Below are 23,651 nucleotides of genomic sequence, written 5' to 3' on the forward strand. Positions count from 1 at the left end.
ATCATTCATAAACCTTCCCTGGGGTCCCTAGATGTCCCACAAAAAATTTGGGCCCGATCGGTTCAGCCGTTTTGACGTTTATTGGATACAAACAAACAGACAGACAAACAAACAAACAAACACAAAGACAAGCCAAATTTATATATAGATGTTGAGGAAAGTTGTGAAATAATACTACACTAGTCATGCCCGAACATTGATACCAGAAATAAAGAACAGATGGAATATGTGTATTCCAGATTGGGAAGTTATCCTAGAAGGAAGGGGAGAGGCGGGAAGGCTACAAGGTGTCAAATCAAGTGATCGCGTGACGAGAACGAGGAAGAGGTCGTCCTAAAGAGCCAGCTCGGGGTTAAAGGAGTTAAAGAGGTTCCCCGGCAGTAGATGAGCGTCCTGCCCCATAATTTTGTTTTATTTGATTTTTGAATTGTATTTGTTCCTATTTTGAAATATTTTTTTTGCATATTTGATACATTAATACAAACTGATAAAAACGTTTGAATATTTTAAGGGATAAAATTGTTATTTCGAAGGGAAACTTGAAAGCAGAGCTAGTAACAGCAAATATGTTTTGGTAGCCAAAAAAAGGAGAATGATTTAAAATATACTCCTCCCCTCCCCCGCACCGCCTATCCTACCCACCCCCCTCTGAGGTACGTCATAACATTTGTTTTGTTATTACATTTTTTAAATAATGTATGCAAAGAGTGAGTCATATTGTATTAAATTTTCTCCGGGTTTCAATGTGCATAAAATCCTAAGCTCAAAATTTATAAGAATATTTTAGGTTCTTTTTCAATTTTAATCCCTTCAAACATATTTTTATGTTGATTTAATATTTATTGGCTGATGTTTATTCCAATTTGACGTATCTTACTTTAAAGTTCCAACAAAGCAGTAGAATTAGGTGAACAAGTGTTCATTTTATCTTAGCTTCTTAATTGACAACTTCATTTTAAAATAAAATGTCCGGAAGTATACATCTTCTTCTTTCTCTTGTTGTCCTAGTTATGATATTAGATGTTTATGGTGATAAAGATATAAAGAGTTCGATTGATCAGAACAGTGGAGGGAGAGAATTCGAGGAATATAAAGATGATAAACCTAAACAAGTATCTAAAATCAAAAAACGGTTAAAGAATAATAAGAACCAAAAGAAAGCGAACAGTAATATAGTTAACAAGAAATACTCTTCTAAAAATAGGAGGAAGAACTCCATTATATCTAGGAACAAGAGCTCCACTGAATCTAGAAAGAAAAACTCCACAAGATCTAGAAAAAAGGGATCTGCTAAATCTCGAAAGAAAAAAACCAGTAAAACAAAATTAAAAGTGACCAAATCTTTAAAAAAACCGAAATCTAAGAAGAATTCGGATCGGAAACAAAGGTCAGCGTTTTAAGCATATTCAAGGGCGGGGGACTAAAAATTGCCTCACAAGCTGTTCAACAATAATTTTGCTTAAAATCTATACAAATTATAACAATGCATTTTCCTCGTTTTTATGGTATTATTACATATTTGAATGTTAAATGTTTTATTACCTTAAAATGTATACTAGGAATAAGGGGGTTGCATGGTTATATTATTTAGAAAACTAATTTCTTCAAAAATAGTTTTGTGGATTGGTCTCAAGATCAGATGTCTAAACTTTTCCTTTAGTTATCTAGTTATCGCTTGATTTAATGCTAGATGTAAGTTCCTTGCTGTCGACGTTGCAGCCAATTTGAATGATTATGAGAAAAATTACTATAGAGGCATGTTTAATACAACAGTCAAACCAAATAGTCTTTGCATGGATCTCATTCTCCAGTTTTTAGGCACACCCTGTGGTATGTCCAATTTGAAATTAAAAATAATTTGTCTTATAGATATATTGAATTTAGGAGAAAAGAGAAGTTTGATAAGTGGACTAATACCCTGGATGGAATATGGAAAAATATTAAACAGGTGCACAGTAACAAAATTATTTAAGATCCAATTCTGAATGTTTATTTTTTTGTGCACCACCTAAAGAACATTGTGCCCCCCCCCCTCAAAAAAAAAACTATTTTGAAAAAAAATATTGTTTAGCTTTTAATGTATAATAAAGAACCTTATATCTTTCAGATGTAGGCTTTTTCACCCTAGAAAGTAGATATGTTTGCGCGGTGCGACAGAAAAATTGCAGGATTTAATTAGCTGAATTTTTGAGTATGAAGTATCAAAAAGGATAAAAACACGCCTTTTGATGACAGGTCCCCCCCTCTCTTTCATCAACATTTTTTATTCCTTCAAGAGCTTTGTTTGCACGGAGTACCAAAACATTTTTTTTGGGTTTTAATTGGATGCTGCATTTTTGGGTAAAAAGAATTAAAAAAGATAAAAAAAACTTTCCTTTTCATGTCAAAATTTATTTTTTCAGATGACCAATTTTTTTTCTCACTAGGGCAAATTTTCAGGGTTTTACTTGCTGCTAGGGCTACTAGTTTTCTTTTATCTGTTGCGTATATAAGGAGAAAATGGTTATACCTAAAATAGTAGAACCCATATAAATTCACGGAGTTAAATTAGCCCATTAGTAATCACTCCCACCCAAACGTGTAATCGTGCACCACGTCAATTTGTAATGATAAATAAAAATGTTAACATTAAATCGTTTATTTCTTGGAAATAAGACCATATTGACCTCTGTTAATGGGCCTATGGCGAATTAGTGAATTTTATACTTCATTCTCACTCGTGGGCGCGATGAGACTGTTTTTTCAAAAATTTTGTTCTTTATATGCATGTAATTAGTTTTGTTTTGTAGATGTTGAACTCGAGTAGGGAATACAAAAATCTAAACACTGTATAGGGTTTTAAAAAATATCTTTTTAATGGAGATAGATATTACTTGGCTGGGGTGAGGTAATTTTAAGCAAACAGGCAGCCCGACCTTTTAGTATCCTAACTCCAATCATGAAATGCAGTCATTAAATCAGCGAACTAGATCTAAGATTGGCTAAAATAAACTATGCCTTGTTTCTCAGTTTTTGCTGACCAAACCAATCTGAAAACAAATTGAAAATTTAGTTTAAGTCAATACAGACGCCATGAATCCTCGATAGATGTCGAAAATTGTGTTAAAAATGCATTAAATTTAAATCTCAGAAAACAAGATTTTACGGTGACTATAAATGGGGGTGGTGGAGATTACCAATTTGAGGAGCGCGCATGCCACAAAACACATTTGGGTGGCGGTGATTACTAATTGAGGACTTCTGCACTGATCTGGTTTAGAAGAGAGAGAGAAGCAGATAAGGAGGAAGAAGAAAAAATAAAAAATAATTATAGTAACAAAAAACCCCATTACATCATAGGATTTCTGAAAGTACATTTACAATGAATTCTAGATACAAGACTATAACTAGGCAGTAATGAATATCTACTGCTATCATATTATTATAATACAAGTTCTGGAGTAGAAAAGATAAAAAGTAAAAATGAAGTTATGAATGTTCTATAGGATAAGAGCTGTGAGTGCGGTCTACCTAATCCTGGAAAAAAAGGAACAAGGTTTAACAAAATTTTATTAATTTTCTTCTTATATGTACATTACCGATCTATTTACTGTTTTGTCTTTGTTTGAAAGAGAATCGAGGGGTGTGGGGCGTGTGAGTGGGGGTTGGGGGGATGGGTTTGGTTAACGCCCTTGCATTTGTTCTTTAATTTTCTTAGGATTGTAAATGGAGTTGAAGCAGCTCCTCACTCTCTTCCCTGGCAGATATCTATGCAGGATAATACAGGTCAGCAAATACATACAGCCAAGAATGTAAGTAAGTTTATTGCGGTCGTGTATACTCTGCGTACATATTGAAACCAGTTCTCTTTGGGTGAAATTTGTAAACAAGAATAGATGAATCAGTGTTCGTTTAGTATCCGAGGAGGTTAAAACATTAAATTTTGAAAATTTTGATAATTCACATAATAGTTTCCTATGACTAGAATATTTCATTGATTTTTTATGTGAAAGATGGATCCCATTTCAGGCTTCGACATCTGTCTTGTGTTTACATCACCGCCCATGGAGACAGTACACTGCAGTACAAAAGATGTGTACACTTCTGAAATAACTTTCCTTGCCTTACAATCCTTGCATACAGCATTCATGGTTTAATCAATTCATTTAAATTTTGATAAAACTAATAAATCGTTTTGTTTTCAGGATTCTGGTATTGCGGAGGTAGCTTTACTAGAAAATATCTGAGATAACATTTATATATATGAATGAAATCTTATATATCTGAATGAAACTGGCAAAAATAAAACTCCAGATAACTGTTCTAATCTTACGAATTTAAATTTACTTTTGAAACGGATAAATCAATTTGTCAAGAAAAAATTAGTTTTTACCTAAATCGGCTTGAAAGATATGGGATTGATAAATGGGTGATTGAAAGATGGGATTAAAATTATGGAATAGGAAGAACACCAAATTTATGATTTTAAATAGTCCAATGAACAAAAAACACAGTGCACAGTGTACATTCGTACCCATTTCAACTATAAATAAGTTATAATAAATACTTGCTTTATAACAAAACAAAAAGCTAATAGAGCGCTTCGCACCCATCTCCTAATTCAATTGTGAACATTTTCTTTGTATACATTGTAAAGCAAAAATCAAAAAAAAATCGTGGATTTCATGAAATCAAATTTCATGGATATTCAAAATTTTCAAAAATTTAATAAATATCTACTATATACTATTGAAGGAGGCAAATGAATTGACTCTTTGCCACAAACTCTGATTTTCTAATCCCAATATCTTTGGAACCCAATGTCGTAAACCTTTGATATTTCAAACTTATATTTTTTGATCTAACAGAAGTCTATAGTTTGAAATAATAGTTTACGACGTTGGAATCCAAAGATATAGGGATTAAAAAATCAGAGTTTGTGGCAAAGAGTCAATTCATTTGCCTCCTTCAATAGTATATAGTAGATTTTTATTAAATTTTTGAAAATTTTGAATATCCATGAAAAGAGTCAATTCCTTTTTGAAAACTTGATCATCTATAAACCTTCCTGGGGTTTGTGAGGCCCACAAAAACTTTTTGCCCGATCGGTTCATTCCGTTTTTTATTGGATAAACACCAACAAACAAACAGAAAAGCAAAGTTTTTTTTACAAAGTTTTTTATAATTTATTTCCGTCTGCACGTCCGAAGTTTTTTTTTTTCTTGCCTCCCTTAGCCCGTTAATTTATGGCGCTGCTTTTGACAAGCAAAGTAAATATATATATATATATATATAAACGTATGTCGTCTTCATATTCCACAGTTTTTAGGTATCACTGTATGTACGGTGTATGTATACAGTGTTACTTTTAAAATGAGGTTTCCTATTTTCCAGTCTATCAGTGGTAAATTTTAACTATTTCTTATAATATTTTTTTTCGTTTTTTATTTAAATACATTTTTTAGGCTCTGTCTTATGTGATGAATGGATTTTGACAGCAGCACATTGTGTTCATAGCAACGGCGTAACAGACGACCCGTCAGTGAGTATAATATACTGGGGCACTTTTCATCTCCTTTTTTAGTATAATCTTTATTTTTATTTTGGTTTTTCATGTCGCCATTTTTCTTTGTTCCCCAATCAAAATACATGAAACGATTGCATTAAAAAGTATAAAATATGCAAAAAAATTATCAAATTCTGAGGTGAAGTGCCCTCTTCGTCCGTCTCAGTATGGATAGTCACCAATCCTGGCTAAACTTAGATAATAAGAATTTTCCTATTCTTGATAATGCCAAGATTGAATCAAAACCCATAAAAATTTTCTGTTTGTCCTTTTTACTCTGTGTTTAGACCGTGTTTATAAGTATCGGAGATCATGACGTATCAGATCCTAACGATTCAAAATCAGAAATTATGCCTGTCAGGTCAGATATTTATAAGGGAGTAGGTGGAAAAAATTATAATATGAACTTTTTTAGCAAAATTATCCCTCATGAAAAGTATGATGAAGATACAACAAACAATGATATTGCGTTAATTCGGTTAAAGAAAAAAATTGACTTCAAAAAATTCAAGGTAAAATTTAATCTTTCAATACATATTTTATCTTAAACTAAAATTTGAATTTTTTGAAAATTTTTCAAGACTTTGGAAATTGTAAACAAGCAGAAAAGTAACGTTGAACGTTGTTTTGAATTTTAAATTCATCGACACTCAAATAATGGTTTAGAGGGTAATAAATTCCGGTTCTTTTCTATCGGAAGCTTGAAATAATGTTAACAATCTCTTTAGAGAAGTAAAAAAGGACGGATGGAGCAAAAACTTGTTCTTGATTTTTTCAGGGTACAGTTCGACCGATTTGTTTACCTGAATCACCTAAGAGGGTAAGACATGGTATAAGAACGCAATAAAATTTCCATTCATTAAAATTTGTTTTACTAGAAATTCAAGGCGTTTCGCGCCCTTCTTTCTAGCCTTAGAGGGCGCTTCGCGCCCATCTCCTAAATTAATTGTGAACATGTTCTCTTTGTGTACATCGTAAAACAAAACAAAAATAATTCGCGGATTTTCACAAAAAATTTCGCGGATTTTCAAAATTAAAAAAAATTTAATGACGATCGAATTTTGATGGAGACAAATATTTAAAATTTCAATCATTCATAACCTTCCCTGGGGTCCCTAGATGTCCCACAAAAACCGATCGGTTTAGCCGTTTTGACGTTTATTGGATACAAACAGACAGACAAGCCAAATTTATATATAGAAGACCGTTTCTGAGTTGCAGGCCTTTATATATATATAATGCTTTATTATTGTATAAATAAAATCCAAAGAAAATTCAACATTTATGCGTCATCATTCATTTGGCGAATTTATAAAGCCGAGCTGAAAAGATCGTTTTCATTATAAAAATTCAGTTGGTATGTCAAAATGGAAACGTTTATTTTCATTTAATGTTTGTTTAGTACTATGGCGAAACTGTAAAGGTGTCTGGTTGGGGTCTTCTATACGATGGAGGGGATGTAAGCATAACTTTAACAAGAACACATATTCAATCTATTAAGTAATTTGACAAATATTTTGAGATTTACTTTTTTCTATTCTAAATCTCAAAAATATTTCTGATTTTGAAGACATTCAAGTTTCAGCGGGAACAGTTAGGACCGGTCATAATGGCACTTTTTACCAAAAAGTATTGCGAACAAAATTCTTTTAGTTGGATATATTTTTTATTTCCGAAAAAATTTATTAATAAACATGATCTATATAAAAACTACATATGATAAAAATAAAAATTAATTCTCAGAAATTAATGATAGGGCGGCAGCAAGGTACTTCGCGAAGTAGACGTCAGCGTAATCCCCATGAAGAGTTGTAGAGAGAATTTTAAGGTAATCAGCATATCTTTTAAACATTTTAAATTCCACTAAAAATGTTTACGATATTTGTAAATAAATAACCATTGTTAATCCTGCGTTCTTGCAAAATATATTTGTCTTAGCTACATTAATTTCGTTGTGTTTGTCGTATCGAATAAACTCGGAGGCAGCAAATCAAATGGAAATTCTGATAGAATTTTAAATATTTAAAAGACTAGGCCACAAACTCCAATTTTCCAATTACTTTATTTTTGCAACCCTATGCTGTAAACCTTTTATATTTCAAACTTAGACGATTTGATCTGTCAGAATTCTTAGTTTGAAAGGTAAAAGGTCTACAACAACGGGTTGCAGAGATACAGGGATTACAAAATCTGAGTTTGTGGCAAAAAAACGTCTTTCGACCAGCAATATTCTTCTCTTTAGTCATGTGAGTTACGACTACGGTTTCCAGTGAAAAGAAAAAAATCGTTTCGTGAAAATTTTCTTTTTCGCGACCATTTCGGAACTTTTTCGCTTTTTTCGCGAAATTTCGCTTTAGTCTGTTTCGCGAAAAAAAGAGAAATTTTCGCGAAATAGAAAAGGCAAAAATTTTACGAAAAAAGGCGACATTTTCGCGAAAATTTCGGAAAAAAAAAGATAGCTAGGGAAATCAAATTCTCTTCATCAAACATTTATGAAAGTAGATGAAGAGAAATTATTAATATGACATAATAAAACTTCAAATATTGAGTTATCAGAGCAGAGAATTCCACAAGTTCTTTTCATGAATTAATTGTTGCAGCTATCAAACGCATAGTTTCGACAAAATTTTCGCATTTCGCGAAATTTTCGTATTTTACGAAAATATTTTCGCAATTTAGAATATTTCGAAATTTTGCTTCATTTATTTTCGCGAAAATTGCGAAATCTGACCGAAAATTTTCGCGAAACTTTTCGTTCGTTGGAAACCCTAGTTACGACAAAATATCGGCCAACTTGTTTTGACGTTTTTTAGATGCACCTGCAAGAACTCATTGTTTTGTAGCAAATTACACGTTTAAAAAGATACCGTGACAGCTTAAAGGCTTTATACTCTGATTTTTGTTTTTATCAAAATAACAATATTCTTGATATCTTTTAGTACAAAAGAGAATGGATTACAAATAAAATGCTATGCGCAAATGCACCAAATCAAGATTCTTGTCAGGTAAAGTCAAGCTTAATCAAAATATGTAATTAAGAGACTCTCACAATTAGCTTTGTAAAAAGCTTGAAATTACTGCATCTAAACCTAAACATAGACCTAAACCTAAACCTAAACCTAAACCTAAAATGAGGAGTTTAACAAAATGAAAAGCGTAAGATTAAAGCCAGGAAGTGTTGCTTTTGAGGAAAAATGAAAAAGTGTAACCATAGTGTACTTATATTAATTGTATTTATATATAAAACAAATGAAATACAACTTTGATAATTTATAAGAATACTCTTTCTTTTTTTTCGTAATAAATTCGTGTTAATCAAATTCTAATAAACTCCTCAATTAAAAAGTTTCGTCTTCTTAAATTATATAACGATACCCTGTCAACATTATTTAACAAATTTTTGGTATTTTTAATGTTTATCTTAAAGGGAGATTCGGGGGGACCTCTTGTTCATTTTAATTCCAGTTCTGGTAAATATAGCCAGGTAGATATCAACTGTTTTTCTTAAAAATACTATTTCAGTTGTTTTTTCATTCTAAATCAAAGAAAAAAATATCATTATCAATTTGGAATTGGTTGAATTAAATTGTACAGTTAAAATAAATCATAGGACTAGGATCGACGATACATTTTTTATAATAAAAAATAACGGACTTTTTCATTTAAATAAGGATTAAACACTTATTTTTTAAGTCAATTTTAAAGTAAAATGCGTATTATCAATTTTCTAAGAGGTAGATATAATTTATCTTATCATTTTTTTAGGTCAATTAATCATTTATGTCCTGTATTTTTTAGCACTAAATTGCTATCGTGAGAGTATAATTCTTGTGAATTATGGCTGTCAGATAATCTGATCTGTGTTAAGGTTGGTGTAGTATCCTGGGGTATAGGATGTGCTGACCCCGATTATCCAGGAATTTACACAAAGCTTTCATTCTTCTTAAAGGTATTTTTTAGTTGTTTCCTTTATGACAAAAATAATAGAGGTTTTTTGAGCAATGAAAATCTTCCACACTCCACAGGGCCTAAACTGGGCACCAGGGTGCCCCCCCCCCCTGTTAGATCAATTTTTAAGGTAAAATAAAGATTTTTTACTGTGTAATTGAGGGCTTTGCCAATGGTCCCCCCCCCCCTACGAAAACTTTTAGGGTTCATCTATTATTGCAATGAAGTACATGATTTTCTGTTTTTTTGTGAGTTACTTGCATAGGACAGACAAGTTTTCAACTTTTTCTAACCGTTTCGTTAACGGTTACTTCCAACCAATATAATTTCAGGTAGCCGCCAGTTTTACTGGTAAGAAAAAACGTGTCCGTTTCGTCAACTGTATTTCCCGTTTTTTTAAAGTTACTGTTAGTTAATGATCTCAATTCTATTAACGGCGCGAACTTTTTTTCTTTAATTACAGATATTTTCGCTAACGGTTTGTCAAGTCGTTAACGGCGAAACCGTTAACGGTTTGATAAAACTCTAAAATTTGCCATACCAATTAGTTCATCAAATTAGATTTACGGCACAAGCCTTTAACAAATTGGAAAAAAATGTATAAGTTCCAGTATATAAAAAGGGGAGAACTGAAGACGACATTTAAAACATCAAAATGCAAAGAATGATTTTTATTATTTTGCAAGTTTCATGCAATTTTACAGAAGAAAGAGCGAAAGTTGCCGTTTTTTAAAACCACATCTGTTTCGTTTTCGTTTTCAATCGTTATTTTTTTTCAAAAATGGCTAATCCGGTTTTGTTAACAATTTAAAAATTCCTTTTTGTTGACAGAGCTTTGCCCAGCCCTACTTGCAGGTCGGTTACAAAAAGTATTTGTAACTATGTTGGAGGCACACCGGACAAAGCAGAGTTAGAGGCATTCGTTTTCTTCTATTTGAAATTACACGCGTTTTGGTTGGTCTATAATTAAACAATCTTTAAACTTACGGATTTGTTTGTTTAATACTTTTTATTCAAAATGCATATGCAAACAAAAAAGGATTTAAGAAAAAAGGCTACAAAATGATGTTTATTAGGACAAATTGTGATCGAAAGTCACAGTTTTCTGGAATATTGATAGAACCGTCAAATCCACGTGGGGGGGGGGCGCACATGGGTAAATAGGTAAATCCTCTTCTCTTACACAGTAAAAAAAACCCAACTATTTCACCTTGAATTTAATCTTAAATGGGAAGGGGGAGACACATGTCCCGCGTTGCCCCCCTCCCCCAGTTATGACCATTGTCACTTGTTTCCTGTATGTTATTTAATTTATTTTTTTGTGAACTGAATAAATGTCGTCTTAAAATTGCCTTTATTTCAGTGGATCATGAAGAAAGTCAAATCTTGCACATTCTGCTCTTCCTGATTTGATTTCAAATTTAAATTTTAAATTATGTATCTATGGATATTTATTGATTTCTCCATTTAGCCAATATTATTTAGAATAGTATAAATAAAATCTATATATATTAATATCTTTGATAATAATGTAAATCGTGTTAAAAATGCAGCACATAATCTATCGAAAAATTTATCAATCTATGGTATGTTGATGTATATAAATTATCCTTGAGTGATATCTAAATGTTTTAGAAGCTCACCTGTATTCTGCATATCTTTATGTTTATATAAACTAGCCGGTACGAGTATAGGAAAGGTCAGCTCTAGCTAACCTACACGTAGAAAACCGGTTTTTACCACTCCTATTTCCCTAGCTTTCCGCGCATCATCATTCCTCTCCTTTCTTCTCCTAGTTCAGTTGATTCTTTTTATATTTACAAGTTCACATTTAACAAATGTAAAACTCTTAAATTGGTGTTGTTGATAGTTGAAAGTCAAATATCGTAAGTTGTTAACGAGATAAGGACAACAGAGATATAAGAACGAGCCATGGTTTCCAACGGCCAACCTCTCATGGAATAAAAACGACACTAACTTGTTAGTTAAAAGCACACCAGAACACACCAATAATAACTACCATGGAACAATAAGTATAAGAAAATAAGACTGTTAAATGAATTTGATTTTCTGTTGTTATTAAAGTGTGCATGATGCCCAAAAGTAAAAGTGGTGTTTTAGCGGAGCTTTAAAAAAAGGACAAGAACTAGAGGGTTACTAGAGAAGACTGTTAGGAGGTTTTTATTCAAAATTAACAACCTAATATTGAAATCATAATATCAATAAAGTTCAAGGCCTTGTCCTTGTCAGTGACCATTTATATTGCCTCTAAAAAACAACCTAGAATTAAATTAAAAAGTAACGTTATTTTTTAATGAAAATAAATTTATTTTACTATTTGAATTTTAAAACTTTCTCTTAATTTTCTTTAAGTCACTTAAAGGGTTTGTATATGGAAATTGTTCAGCTCCTCCCAAAAGCCTAAGGGTTGATAAATTGCCTCAACGCTCCCCCAATGTATCTGCCCATGAAAACTCTTTCGAACTCTTAAGTTATGATTTGATTTTGAATAGTCAAATGCAAAATGAACACAAAACACAGCAAGTGTAAACGAACACAGTTGAGTTACAGTTAATTTACAGTTGATTTACAGTTAATTTACAGTTGATTTACAGTTAATTTACAAGCTACTTGTAAAATGTTTTGCTTTATAACAATACAAAATATAGATTTCTGAAATGTCATCTTCTCACAGTTTCTTGGGTCCCACTAATCAAATTTGGTTTCAGCTTTATATATATACGAATTGCAGGGCTACCCACAAAGGATGAGCAATCAAAAGTCTTCAGAGAGACGACTGGAAGTAGTTTATGTCTGTCATTTTACTTACATTCCATTTTTTACTGCTGTTGTGTCTTTCTGAAACAAATAATTTATACAAAATTGAATAGTCATATACATTTGAAATTAAATGAGATATGACAAAAAATCCGAAAAAATTTAGAGTGTAAATCTGCAGTTAATGTTATCAAATTATAACCTTAGAACTGTTATGACTTCAAAAATGCAAATAATTGGCTTTTTTGTTGTTAGATCTCATTAAATTTTTGATGAATTTTGATGAAATTTTGAAAAACAAAAGAATGAACCTTTTCCCAACAATTTTTCAAAAAATTTTATTTCTTAAAAAAGTTTGGTCTCGCGAAAAGTTCCAAAAATATTTTTGAATGTTTTTATTCACATTTTATTTTTTGCTATGCCTAAAAAACCCGAACATATTTTTTTTGTGGAATTTTTTTTTCTAAAATATTGATAATCCATGTTCAATTTTGACTCACCCTGCCAATAGATTTTTTGTGAGAGAATAAATCAAGTATCACTGGCTGTCTTCAAACTGAATAGAGAAAATAGTAAGAAATTCTTTTAGAAATGATGCATTTAGTAGCGCCAAAGAAAAATGACGGAATTTTTTTCTGAATTGGCAAAACTTTATTAAAGGATGGTTCACAGTCCTGATCATGATAGAGTCGAGTGAGAGGAGGGGGGTCGAGAGGAAGACGAAATACGTAGAGGGGGGGGGGGGCGAAATCAGGTTCGCCCCCCGTCCGTTATAGTTGCGCCACTGCTGTTAAGTTACTACATACAGTACTCAGACTCAGATGGTAATATGTAATTGCTAAATAGGAACGTATATACCTCTGGGTGTTTAAAGACGGAAAAAATCAAGATTTTTTTTCTGGTTTGGCCAGGAGGAGGGGGAAAGGTTCTCAAATTTCCTTTACTTTTTTTTCTGGCGCACTCCGATTGTTTAAAGGCCCCTTGCCGCCATCATGAAAGAATGTGGGTAATGGTTAAAGTTACAGATATAAAGCCTTCCTAAAGAAATAGTTAACTATAAACAAACACCATTTAAAATCAAATTGTTTAACAAAAGTCATATCTATGCAGAAATTACAAAGGGCAAAGTAAAGTTATACTACAGGGTGTCCCAATAAACATGGGAATTCATGCAGTGACGAATTCGATATCGTCTTTTTAAATAATTCTTTGATTTAGGATAGTGATACCTACTGAGAAAGCTGTAATCTGTAAGAGTTTCGTCTGCTAGGTTCACATTTTGTTTGTTTATGTTTTGACTGCACACTCTTGTACATAAAGTAAAATAAGAAAATTGCAGTATACAAACTGAGTAAACTTGTCCGTCTTCACTGTTCATCTTGCGGAAACATTATAGACACATCTTTACAGCCATTTACCGTTTTCATAAAATAAAAAGCAGATATAATAATATTATGGGTTTGAAAAAAGGTATTACAATACTAATTCATAACAAAGACGATATCGAATTCGTCACTGAATTCCTATGTTTTTTGGGACACCCTGTATTGAACGATTTATATATGTTTCTGATTGCAAATATAGTAATCACTGCATGACAATATATCTTTAAATAGATAAATGCAGACTGCAAACTAAATTATATAAAATACAGATTTTACTATTAGGAAATATGTTTTTATGGTTCTTAAATTTCTTGAATTGGAATTGCAATGAGTCCTAAACAATTTTGATAGAACACAAACTGTTAGTATTGGATAATTCAAATATAAATACAAAAACTATTTCATTAATTTTAGAAAAAATGAGTGCTATGAAACTTGGTCCACCCCATCCACCGGTTCCACCTATTCCAAGCACAACCCCAGCTATGCTGGTCAACTGGTCTGGAGATGCTATGGATACTCTCAAACTAAAAATAGGACTCCTGAAACGAGAAAACGTGGATTCATCGTTGAAGATGGAGGAGGCTGAAAAGGTGCATTTAAAATACATTTATCACGTAAAAAAAAATTATATGGATGTGCAGGTCTGTTTTTTTAGTGCTCACTTTGTCTTGTTTAAGTACAAAATGCTCGGAGTTTTCAATAAAAACAAACACATCACTTATTTAAATTTATACTTAGTCCAATTGCAATAAAAATAGCCAACCTTAAAAGTATTTTTTTTGTTATTCAGTATAAAATGTTTGAATCTTCATGAAACTATTCCAATTTTTACCTTTTTTCATTGTTGCTCTTACTGTTAATTCCTTTAGGCTAAACACGAAGCTGAAGAAAAAACTAAAGCTGCAGAACTAAAGATTAGAGAATTATCTAAACTTATTCACACCAGGTAAATTTTTCAGATTTAACAAACTACATTTAACAAATTTGGTTAAAGGGACTGTAGACCGTAAGTGACCCTCCATTCATGTAATAGCATATGCATGATTTACAATTTATTCTTTTATTTAAAACCTTTGCCTGATTAAGAATGACGTAGATATTATTGCTTTTTTTTTATCTAGAAATATAGTTCATTTTGTATGAAAACGGTATATTCATAATGATTATATATGATCATTAACAGAATATGAAAACTTTGTATCGTAGACACTATTATCTCTTCGCTCAATGAATTTCTTGAACGGTTGTAAAAATAAAGATTTCCTGCGTATGATAAAACAATCTGTGCAATCATTAAAAACGCTGAATTAAAGCATGCAAACATCTCAGGTTTAAAAATTTAAATGTTCAAATGTAAATTCAAATTTTCTGTGACTCGCGGAAAATGAAAAAAATAATATTGGTCAAATATAAATACATACAACTTAAAAGGTTATCAGTAATAGGTTCTGCGGATACAATTTGTGAGCACAAAATTTCGAAAGTATAAAAATAATTTCTTCCGCATCCTTGATGAGAGAAAGGTTTAAAGTGTACTGTTGTGAATCGAATATGCCACAGACTTATGAATAGAGAGGCACTGAAAATTACGCCTTAAAGAATAGTAAACAGAGTATTTACTTTGAAAGTGATCAGTTTCTCAAAAATAAGTGGCTTAAAAGGATTTGAGTAGTTGTATTATTTTTATTTTGATCTTGAGGAATTTTTTCATCATTACTTTTAAAAATCTATTTTCAGACATCATAAAAAAACGATCAAGGTATAGTGCAAGCAATTCATGCATGATTCAATTATTCTAAATAATTCGTTTGATAGGTTTTATGTGTTTTAGAAAAATTCAATTGGACCTGAATGCAGACCAGCTGATGAGGAATCAGATCTCCTGCAGAAGGAAGGAGGAAGCACTTGTGTCTGCTACAGAGGAAATAAATAATTTAAAACTTCGCGAGATGGCTCTTCAGTCAGAGGTATCTGGATTTCAGGCTATTTTTAAAGATAGTGTTAGGGAACAGTGAGTTATTTTGGCTACTTAAAGGGAATGTAGACGTAATCTGTGGTAACCCTCCATTTCTAGACTGGATAGTTAGATTTACAACGGTACACTTTTAACTTTGTTTGAACCAAGGATTACGTTCTTATTTTTAAGTTGTAAATTTAGTCCATGGAAACTGCGAGTAAACTTGATGGTAAACCTAGATTCTACCGTACTCATTTTTCTGCTAGAAGAATGAGGATATCTTATTCATCCTGGATCGGACAAAGGTTTAAAAGGTATCGTTGTGAATCGGGTCACTAGTATTCAAACTTCCTTTATGTATTTGTTACTTTTACCATATTTAGTGGAATTAGGTCTTTAATGTAATCTTTAATATAATTTTAGAATTCACATTTTCTAAATTTCAGTACAGATTTATTATACAAGTATTAAATGATTAACTGAATAGGATTCACAAAAATATCTCATTTTATAATACCTTTTTAATAGCTTTGCAACCCAATGTCGTATACCTTAGACATTTCAAACTATGAATTCTGCGAGATCAAATAATCTAAATTTGAAATATCAAAGGTTTACGCCAGCAGGTAGCTAAGATATAGGGATTATAAATTTAAATATTGTGATAAATAACCTGAGGGCGAGGCCGAATTTAAATCATTTGAGCCGCGGCTAAAATATGGTTGGTTCTACTTAAAATTGTATTCAATGCTTCAAGATTTAAGCCGGTGCTCAATTGAAACCGGTTTTTTGGGGATTTGAGACGCGGCTTAAATTCATTAAATTCGGACACTGCTCTCTCAAATCTTTTATATAAAAAATCTTTTATTTAAATACTCTTAAACATAAAAAAATTAATTTTTGTTTTGCTTACCAGTAACTACTAAATCTAATATTAATAAAAATCATATATCGTCGAAATTTAAATTGCACCCCGCGACTCCCAGGTTTACGTATGTATAGCAATCCGACTGGAACTATTAAAGATTGAAGTTGAGGAGGTAGAATATATGGAAGCTTAAGCCTGTGTATGATTGCACCCCGCGACCCCCGGGTTTACGTATGTAAAGCAATCCGACCGACCGCAGGCGCGGAAATACTCCAAGATTTATGATACAAAATTTCAAAGCTGTAGGTCGAATAGTTTTTGAGTTATTAAAGATTGAAGTTGAGCTTGTTACCGTATTCATGCCCCCTGCCTAGAGTTCGGGCTAAAGCATGGAGACTGGTTGACTTTTTACATTGCAACACGCGACTGGCACAAATTGGAGACAAAATTGGCAGCCTTTTTTTGAACTTTTTTGAGTTTTTGAGCTACAGCCTTGAAACTTTGCATGCCGGCGCGGAAATACTCCAAGATTTATGACCTACAATTTCAAAGCTGCAGGTCGGATACTTTTTGATTTATTAAAGATTGAAGTTGAGGAAGCTTGAGCGTGCATATAGTCTAGCAAGACAAGGTGCAATTTTTGAAGCAATTTGGCTCAATTCGGCTCACGCCTAGAGTTTTTGAGCTACAGCCTTGAAACTTTGCATGCCGGCGCGGAAATACTCCAAGATTCATGACCTAAAATTTCAAAGCTGCAGGTCGAACACTGTCTGAGTTATTAAAGATTTAGTTGAGGAAGCTTGAGCGTCCATCTAGTCTACCAGTAAAAGACACAAATATATAGGAATGACTATTCTTTTCCAAACTTGAACTTCAATTCATGAAAAGATTTATATCTGAATCAGGATCCTAGAGTATAATATCTTGACCAACATAAATCCTGGAAATAATAAATAATTTTCTTTCTAAGATTGGAAGATTTTGTTTCCGTTCTTGGTATACAATACAATTTCCTTCTATTAGCTAGAGAGAGTCGGAATATCTTTTCCTGAAACATCAGAGAACTTATGTACTGCAAGCCAGCATGCTGATAAAGAACTCAGGTAATTGTCACCTTTAGCCGAGCTCCATGAATTCCTCTAAAAATGAGATATTCAAATGTATGTATTCAAAACTAAAACAATATGTTGGTATTGACCGGGCCCGGGGGGGGGGGTCAAACTTCCACAGACCACGTATTTTTTTTAAGGAATTAGCATTAAAAGTGAGTATTTTAATTGCTCAAAATAGAAAATTACTCATAAAATATGTAAAATTATTGCTTTAGAACTTTACTTTCACATTTTTCACTCAGCCATCTCAGACAAGAAAAATAAAGATATATTATAGAAGGATAGGTTAGCAAGGTAATTAGATCGAGGATATCTCAGTTTAGAAATAAAACTTTTTTTATCAAATACGTGGTTTTCGTTTTTTTTGCGACTACATGTTAAAATGTGCTTCGATATAAAAATTCTTCACAGTCGCTGTCAATTCAGGGCGTACACAGGCCCCCCCAAACCATCTTTAGGACGTCCTGACTGGTTCTTCACAAGACCCTGTCAAGTCGGGGCATACACAGGGTTCCCCCCGAAAAAAAAATCTTTGAAGGGGGGCACTGGGAAATTGCAAATTGTAAATTGTAAAATGTTCAGAGGTATTCTTTTACTTTTGAAAAGATATATTCCAAAGACAGGATTTTCACTTAGAAAAATCAAGTCCACCTGAAAGACTTTACTGTCTCAACATATGCGACAGCATATAGAAGGAGGGGGGGGGGGTAAAGTTTTTGTCTCCAGAAGGGGAAGCATGGGAAAGTTAAAAACTTGGTGTAGTGTCTTGGAAGACGACTAACACATGTGGATGAAATATGATACAGGGTGTCCCACGAAACATTACATTTGATAAATAGTTATTTTTAGTTAAACAAATCTTTTGCTTAATTATATTTTACTTTTAAATCAATTTTAATATAACATGACTCCGTTATAATATTTTTATTGATTTTAAGTATCAAACAACTTAAAAAATAATGGAAAAAAACATTCTAAACTATTCATCAACTGTCATGTTTCGTGGGACACCCTGTATCATCATAATAAAACTAAGGATCGTCTTTCTTGGCAAGATGTGGATCAAACAGGGGGAAAACAGGCTAAAATGGGAATGGGACATAACACATGTGGATGAAATTTTATGTTCTCGTTCTTATATGGTTAGTACTTTTTAGGTACAGAATGCCTTTTCTTTTTTGTGTAGTTTGCTGAATTACTCTCAAACTCCGTAGAAATAATAGATTTCATTTTCCCAGGGGGGCTGAGCCCCATAGCCCCCCCCCTGTATTCACCTCTGACGGAAAACTATTGAGTCAACTAAAGTAAAGATCATTTTGATAGAAAATGAAAAGGATATAGAAAACTTAAATATAGAATTGTTAAGAGAAAAAAAGGTACAAGATCATGATAGAAAATAGAATAGGAAAATAAAGCTTATTAGATGAATATATGATAGAATGAACCAGATTTAATGAATAGCAAGAAGTCGCCAAATTAGGAAGACGCTATTGTGCCCCGGTTCAAGTTGAAGAGAACTGGTTTGTACCTCAAATAATCAAAAGTAACAATATATATCAAATGATAATTTAACACTCAAGTACGGCATAATGATGGCAATCCATGTTTAGTTATAGAATATATTTATCCATTTTTCTCATTCCCTCTGTCTCGGATAAAACTGTAGAGAAAGGACCAGAAAAAGTGTAATTTTAATCTATTTGATTTACAAGGTAAAACACAGATAGAAAATATCCTGTCAGATTCAACAAAGGAGAAGAATCTTAGCCATTTGTAGATATTTCATTTATTAAAACATCATATTCTTTTTCATTTTCTTTTTGTTTGACCTTTCATTTTTTAAGTTCTTGTTCTTGGTCAGGGTGTCATGGTCTTTCCTTCATTTTGAAATGCTATGATTTTGCAGTGAAGTAAAGAAGCTTGAGATTAGAGCTATGCTAGCAGACCAGACTATAGAGGAGATGGAACAGCAGCTAGATCTAGCCCACAATATGGCATTCTCTACAAATATTAAGGTATTGTAACGCTTTCCGAAAACTAAGCTGGTAAGTTGGTACAGTTTACAGTTTAAATTGCAAATAATCATGTCTACATAAAAATGCATCTGATTTTTATTCAGAGAAGAAGAAAAAAAAACATAAAGATGAGTCCTTCCGATTTACAATTAACAATGTCAGTTACTACATATTTATTCATTGTGATAAGTTTCTGAAGTATTCTGAAATTATTTTTATTGGACAGGCGGATGAAATGTCTCGTAAACTCGAGATTCGACAGATTGAACTTCGACAAGCAGCTGATAGGGCAGCTGCTGCTCAGTCGAGACTGGACTCTGTAAATGAAAAGCTGAAAAACATGGATAGAAAGGTAAAGTATAAATATAAAAAAAATTCACACAAGGGGTTTAAAAAAATTGGCTTTTAAGTTTTAGAAAATTACTATTGGCTAATGAAAATATGGTACATAATCTTCTACTGATTTAAAACATATAAGATTTTAATCTTACGTGGAATTTACTTTAAGTGAGTCCCTCTTACCTCTGTCACCCTTTTATTTGGGAAGATAATTACAAAACTTTTTGATTGCAGACCCCAAAAAAAACTTTATAAAAACCGGGTACTTAACTTGGTTCTCCAACATATAGTTTATAACATTTTCAGTTTTAGTGGAATTGTAAAAAGACAAGAACAGTAGAAACTGGTTTAATGTCTTGGGTTTCTGTATTCGGGAGATACTTGATTATATAAAGGGCTTAAAAAAACACAAATAATCCTTTTTGAATGATCATCTTTCTTATTTTGTGTACAATTGTTAGATGAACTGTCTCCAGTATAGTCTGGAGGACAAGGGACAAATGGAGAGAAAGATGAAGAAGCAAACACTCTTAATCCAGGTAATATCAACACACTTAGCTTTTATAAACTAGAAAAACAAGGACTTCAAGTTATGATCATGAACTTTTAACAAAACAGTAATAAACTCCTGCCACTTTTCTCGTTTTCGGCCTGGGTGTTCTAATTTAGTAATACACAAATTTGTTTGCAAGATTAATTTTTAATTTTGGTTTGGTTATTTGGTTCAGCTATTTTGACCAAAAGAAAATTCTTAAACGTGTTTAACCCTAAACTACAGGGGGGGGGGCGCCCCAGCAGTTTTTTTTGGCCTAGCACTTTAAAGGATTTTTTGTTAAAAAAAAATATTTTGTTTTTAATTTATAGGGTAGGATACAGGGCGGAAACACGTGTCACACTTTGATGTTTGTTTAAAATTTGTTTACCCTTTTTTAGGCATTTTTTTGCACCCTCCCAAGCACCCGAACTATTAAAGTTATCGGTCTAATTTTTTTCTTTGAGCTGGCCATGAAAAATTGAACATGCATTTCAACCATTTCTCTAAGGCCTTTTTCTAGGGCTATACATAGATTCAGACCCCCCAGCCTTTATAGGGTTAAGAACAGTTATGATGAAAATGTTAAAAATGTCGAGGATGAGTCTCTGTCACAAACTCAAATATTTTAATCCCTATATCTTAGCAACCTGATGGTGTAAAGTTGTAAACCTTTGATATTTCAAACTTAGATTATGTAATTTAACGGAATTCATAGTTAATTCATAAAATATTTAAGCTAATATAGCTTATATATATATATGGATTAGAAAACCAGAGTTTGTGGCAACAGCTCAATTCCTTTTAATTAAAAGTGATTAATTAACACTTGGTTAAAAAGGGGAAAATTATTTTTAAAGTGTTAACATATAAAAAAATGATCCTTATTATCTATATCTTCTATATAATATAACGAGACGATCGTATATATGTTCCCTTTAGTCGGCAAAACGGCTGGACTGAATGGACTGAATTTTGTTTGTGGACACTCTTGGGTAGCCTGGGGGTGACATAGGCTAAACAAATTTTTTTTTGAGGGCAACGCTTGGACCTTCAGCTAGAAACATAATACAAATATCTATAATAGGCTCGCCTGGATGACACTGAGGGTAGACTGGAGCGAGAGATGGATGCTCTAAGAAAAATTAAACAGAGTATAGATCTGAGAGCAGCTCGTGCAAGAAAATAAACTAACAGTCTTGTACCCTCTTTAACTAAAAAATTTTGCATCGAGTTTGTAAATTTTAATGTGAAACGTTCTGCAGATTGCAATTATTCAATTCTAAATATAAATTTGATTTAAATTAAAGCTTACTTTCCTTTATTGTTATTACTTGTTTAAACTTTCGTTATCTTACTAAACCTTGATTTTTACAATTAAATGTTTAAATATTGTAAAACTAGTATACTTCTTATATTCCTCGGACCGAATTTATTGAATTTGAACTGTCTACTGCCGGTTCAAATTTGAATTCAGATCAAATTCTTCCCTAATCTTAAACTTTGAATTGGTGGTTCAAATTTGAACCTGCATGCAGTTTGTAGTTTAGCGACATAGCTAAAATTCATTAAATTCGGTCCCAAGTATCATTTGCTTACTTATATAGAAAATAAAAAGTAGAACAAAATATGATCTTTCTGTATGGCATGTTATAATTCTGTTCAGTCTAAGAAAGAATTTCAATATGAACATGTAAATATTATAAAATGAACAAAATTTCTAAGACTAACGTGAGAATTTAATGTATTTGGAAAGTCAAAGATAACTTATATTATTTCGTCGCTTAAGAGGATTTTAGCTAAATCAGCCAAGACTTAACGTATTTTTCAATTCTTAAATCCCAAATGTATATAATTACTGTTGGTGGATGGTTTCAAAATAGATAAACAAAATCCTGAGAAGAATGTGGAAAAATATCGGGAAATTCCCAGTTTGACAGGCAATAGTATTTCAACACATCATCGAGACTGATGCATAAACTGTTAACTAACATATTCTGAACGTGTTTATTTTTAATTCTTGAGTTTTCTTCTTTTGATATTTTTCTATCATTTACCATTTCTACCATTCAGCGATAATGAATATAATTAGTCTTTAACTACTTCATTATCATTTGTCACTCAAAATGTCCCTGCTATTGAAGGGTCTGTATACAACAAATATATTGTTAAATTATTTAAGTGCAGTCATGGTCAGTGCTAATTGTTGTCACTACTCAACCCATTTTATAAACAAACCTAGCTAGAAGTTAGTAAATATATTCATTTGTTTCAAGATATTTTGATCAATTTAACGAAGTCCTCGTCAATTTTTTCTAAATTGTATCCTTTCATCTTCGATATTTTCCCCTAACCACAATTCTATTCTCATGAACTACAATTAACTTTTACAGTATATTCTTTTAAGCAACAATATGTATATTCTATAAACATTCTATTCTTCAAAAATTGTTTCTCCAAGACAACACTCTAATCTTCTAAAGAACAATCTTCTCTGTACGACATCTTTCTATTTTCAATTGCTTTTAAACATTATATTTTCTCCCCTTTCTCCAAATCTTTACCCAGTATTTCTCCGACCCTTATTGTTTATTTCGGATGATTTAGCAATGAACTGAAGCACGATAATATTCTACAAACAATGGTTTGTATAAAATATTTTATATTCATTTAGGTCAGTGTAGAAGAACAAAAATTGAGAATTGGCCTTTAAAGACACATCTTTTATTGAAAAAATGCATTATCAGATTTATAAAAATAAGGGTCGATTCATGTCAGCGCGATAGAAAAAAATTGAACCATGATAGCGATTACTTTGGGGACAATCTGTAATTCAATAAATTTTTTGTATTAATTCATTCAAATATAATGGGTTCCACTTGAATTTTTTTGTAAAGGAAAATATTTTTCGAAATTCATGAAAAATGATTGATTAAATTCTATTGCCGCCATCTCTGCAGTTTGAGATAAAAATACATTAATTCCATTTCTCTTTTTCAAGTTTTTATATTATTATCATTAATCGCATTCAATATTTCAAGATTAGTTAACTCCCTAAATAATAATATCTATGTAATGATGATAATAGTAATAGCAATTAATCAGAGAAATCTCAGTTTTTCAAAGTTTATTAATGTTCATAATGTTTAATATTAAAGTTAGATCGATT

General features: G+C 32.0%; 3 protein-coding genes across 5 annotated transcripts in view; all 3 read left to right on the forward strand.

Annotated features, from left to right (window-relative positions):
- LOC111707167 (probable GH family 25 lysozyme 3) overlaps positions 1-337 on the forward strand; it is a 2,614-nt gene extending 2,277 nt beyond the window's left edge. Inside the window, exon 4 of the mRNA XM_023480221.1 lies at positions 240-337. Coding sequence (XP_023335989.1) covers positions 240-337 — 98 coding nt within the window. The remainder of the gene's footprint in view (positions 1-239) is intronic.
- LOC111707303 (trypsin-1) lies at positions 106-11,008 on the forward strand. 3 transcript variants are annotated; one of them, XM_023480397.1, is made up of 15 exons: positions 108-1,387; positions 1,885-1,948; positions 3,486-3,535; positions 3,698-3,765; positions 4,185-4,202; positions 5,445-5,521; positions 5,833-5,906; positions 5,961-6,057; positions 6,324-6,365; positions 6,948-7,004; positions 7,302-7,373; positions 8,485-8,550; positions 9,026-9,029; positions 9,414-9,494; positions 10,857-11,008. In XM_023480397.1, the coding sequence occupies exons 1-14, from the start codon at positions 966-968 to the stop codon at positions 9,446-9,448; spliced, it is 1,146 nt and encodes a 381-aa protein (XP_023336165.1). In that variant the 5' UTR covers positions 108-965; the 3' UTR covers positions 9,449-9,494; positions 10,857-11,008. The 3 variants fall into 3 exon arrangements, 2 of the variants coding, with proteins under 2 accessions (XP_023336165.1, XP_023336157.1); XM_023480389.1 differs by having other exon boundaries at positions 109-1,387; positions 8,973-9,029; XR_002766410.1 differs by lacking the exons at positions 9,026-9,029; positions 9,414-9,494; positions 10,857-11,008 and adding an exon at positions 8,973-8,998 and having other exon boundaries at positions 106-1,387; positions 7,289-7,373.
- A 3,043-nt stretch (positions 11,009-14,051) lies between these two features.
- Positions 14,052-22,115, forward strand: LOC111707323 (coiled-coil domain-containing protein 102A). The gene is made up of 8 exons (XM_023480408.1): positions 14,052-14,249; positions 14,529-14,605; positions 15,491-15,626; positions 17,508-17,587; positions 19,503-19,611; positions 19,838-19,963; positions 20,412-20,489; positions 21,570-22,115. Exons 1-8 carry the CDS (start codon positions 14,076-14,078, stop codon positions 21,669-21,671), a joined length of 882 nt encoding a protein of 293 aa, XP_023336176.1. The 5' UTR covers positions 14,052-14,075; the 3' UTR covers positions 21,672-22,115.
- The last annotated feature ends 1,536 nt before the right edge of the window (positions 22,116-23,651 follow it).

Source organism: Eurytemora carolleeae, unplaced genomic scaffold (assembly GCF_000591075.1).
Source record: "Eurytemora carolleeae unplaced genomic scaffold, Eaff_2.0 scaffold39, whole genome shotgun sequence".
Taxonomy (NCBI): domain Eukaryota; kingdom Metazoa; phylum Arthropoda; class Copepoda; order Calanoida; family Temoridae; genus Eurytemora; species Eurytemora carolleeae.

Bases quoted from the DNA above. Each gene is read 5' to 3' on its own strand.
- LOC111707303 (XM_023480389.1), top strand. From the start codon at position 966: ATGTCCGGAAGTATACATCTTCTTCTTTCTCTTGTTGTCCTAGTTATG. The intron at 1,388-1,884 runs GTCAGCGTTTTA...TATTGAATTTAG, and splicing joins AATTCGGATCGGAAACAAAG to GAGAAAAGAGAAGTTTGATA. The intron at 5,907-5,960 runs GTCAGATATTTA...GAACTTTTTTAG, and splicing joins TCAGAAATTATGCCTGTCAG to CAAAATTATCCCTCATGAAA.
- LOC111707323 (XM_023480408.1), top strand. From the start codon at position 14,076: ATGAGTGCTATGAAACTTGGTCCACCCCATCCACCGGTTCCACCTATT. The intron at 14,250-14,528 runs GTGCATTTAAAA...TAATTCCTTTAG, and splicing joins AGATGGAGGAGGCTGAAAAG to GCTAAACACGAAGCTGAAGA. The intron at 15,627-17,507 runs GTATCTGGATTT...TCCTTCTATTAG, and splicing joins AGATGGCTCTTCAGTCAGAG to CTAGAGAGAGTCGGAATATC.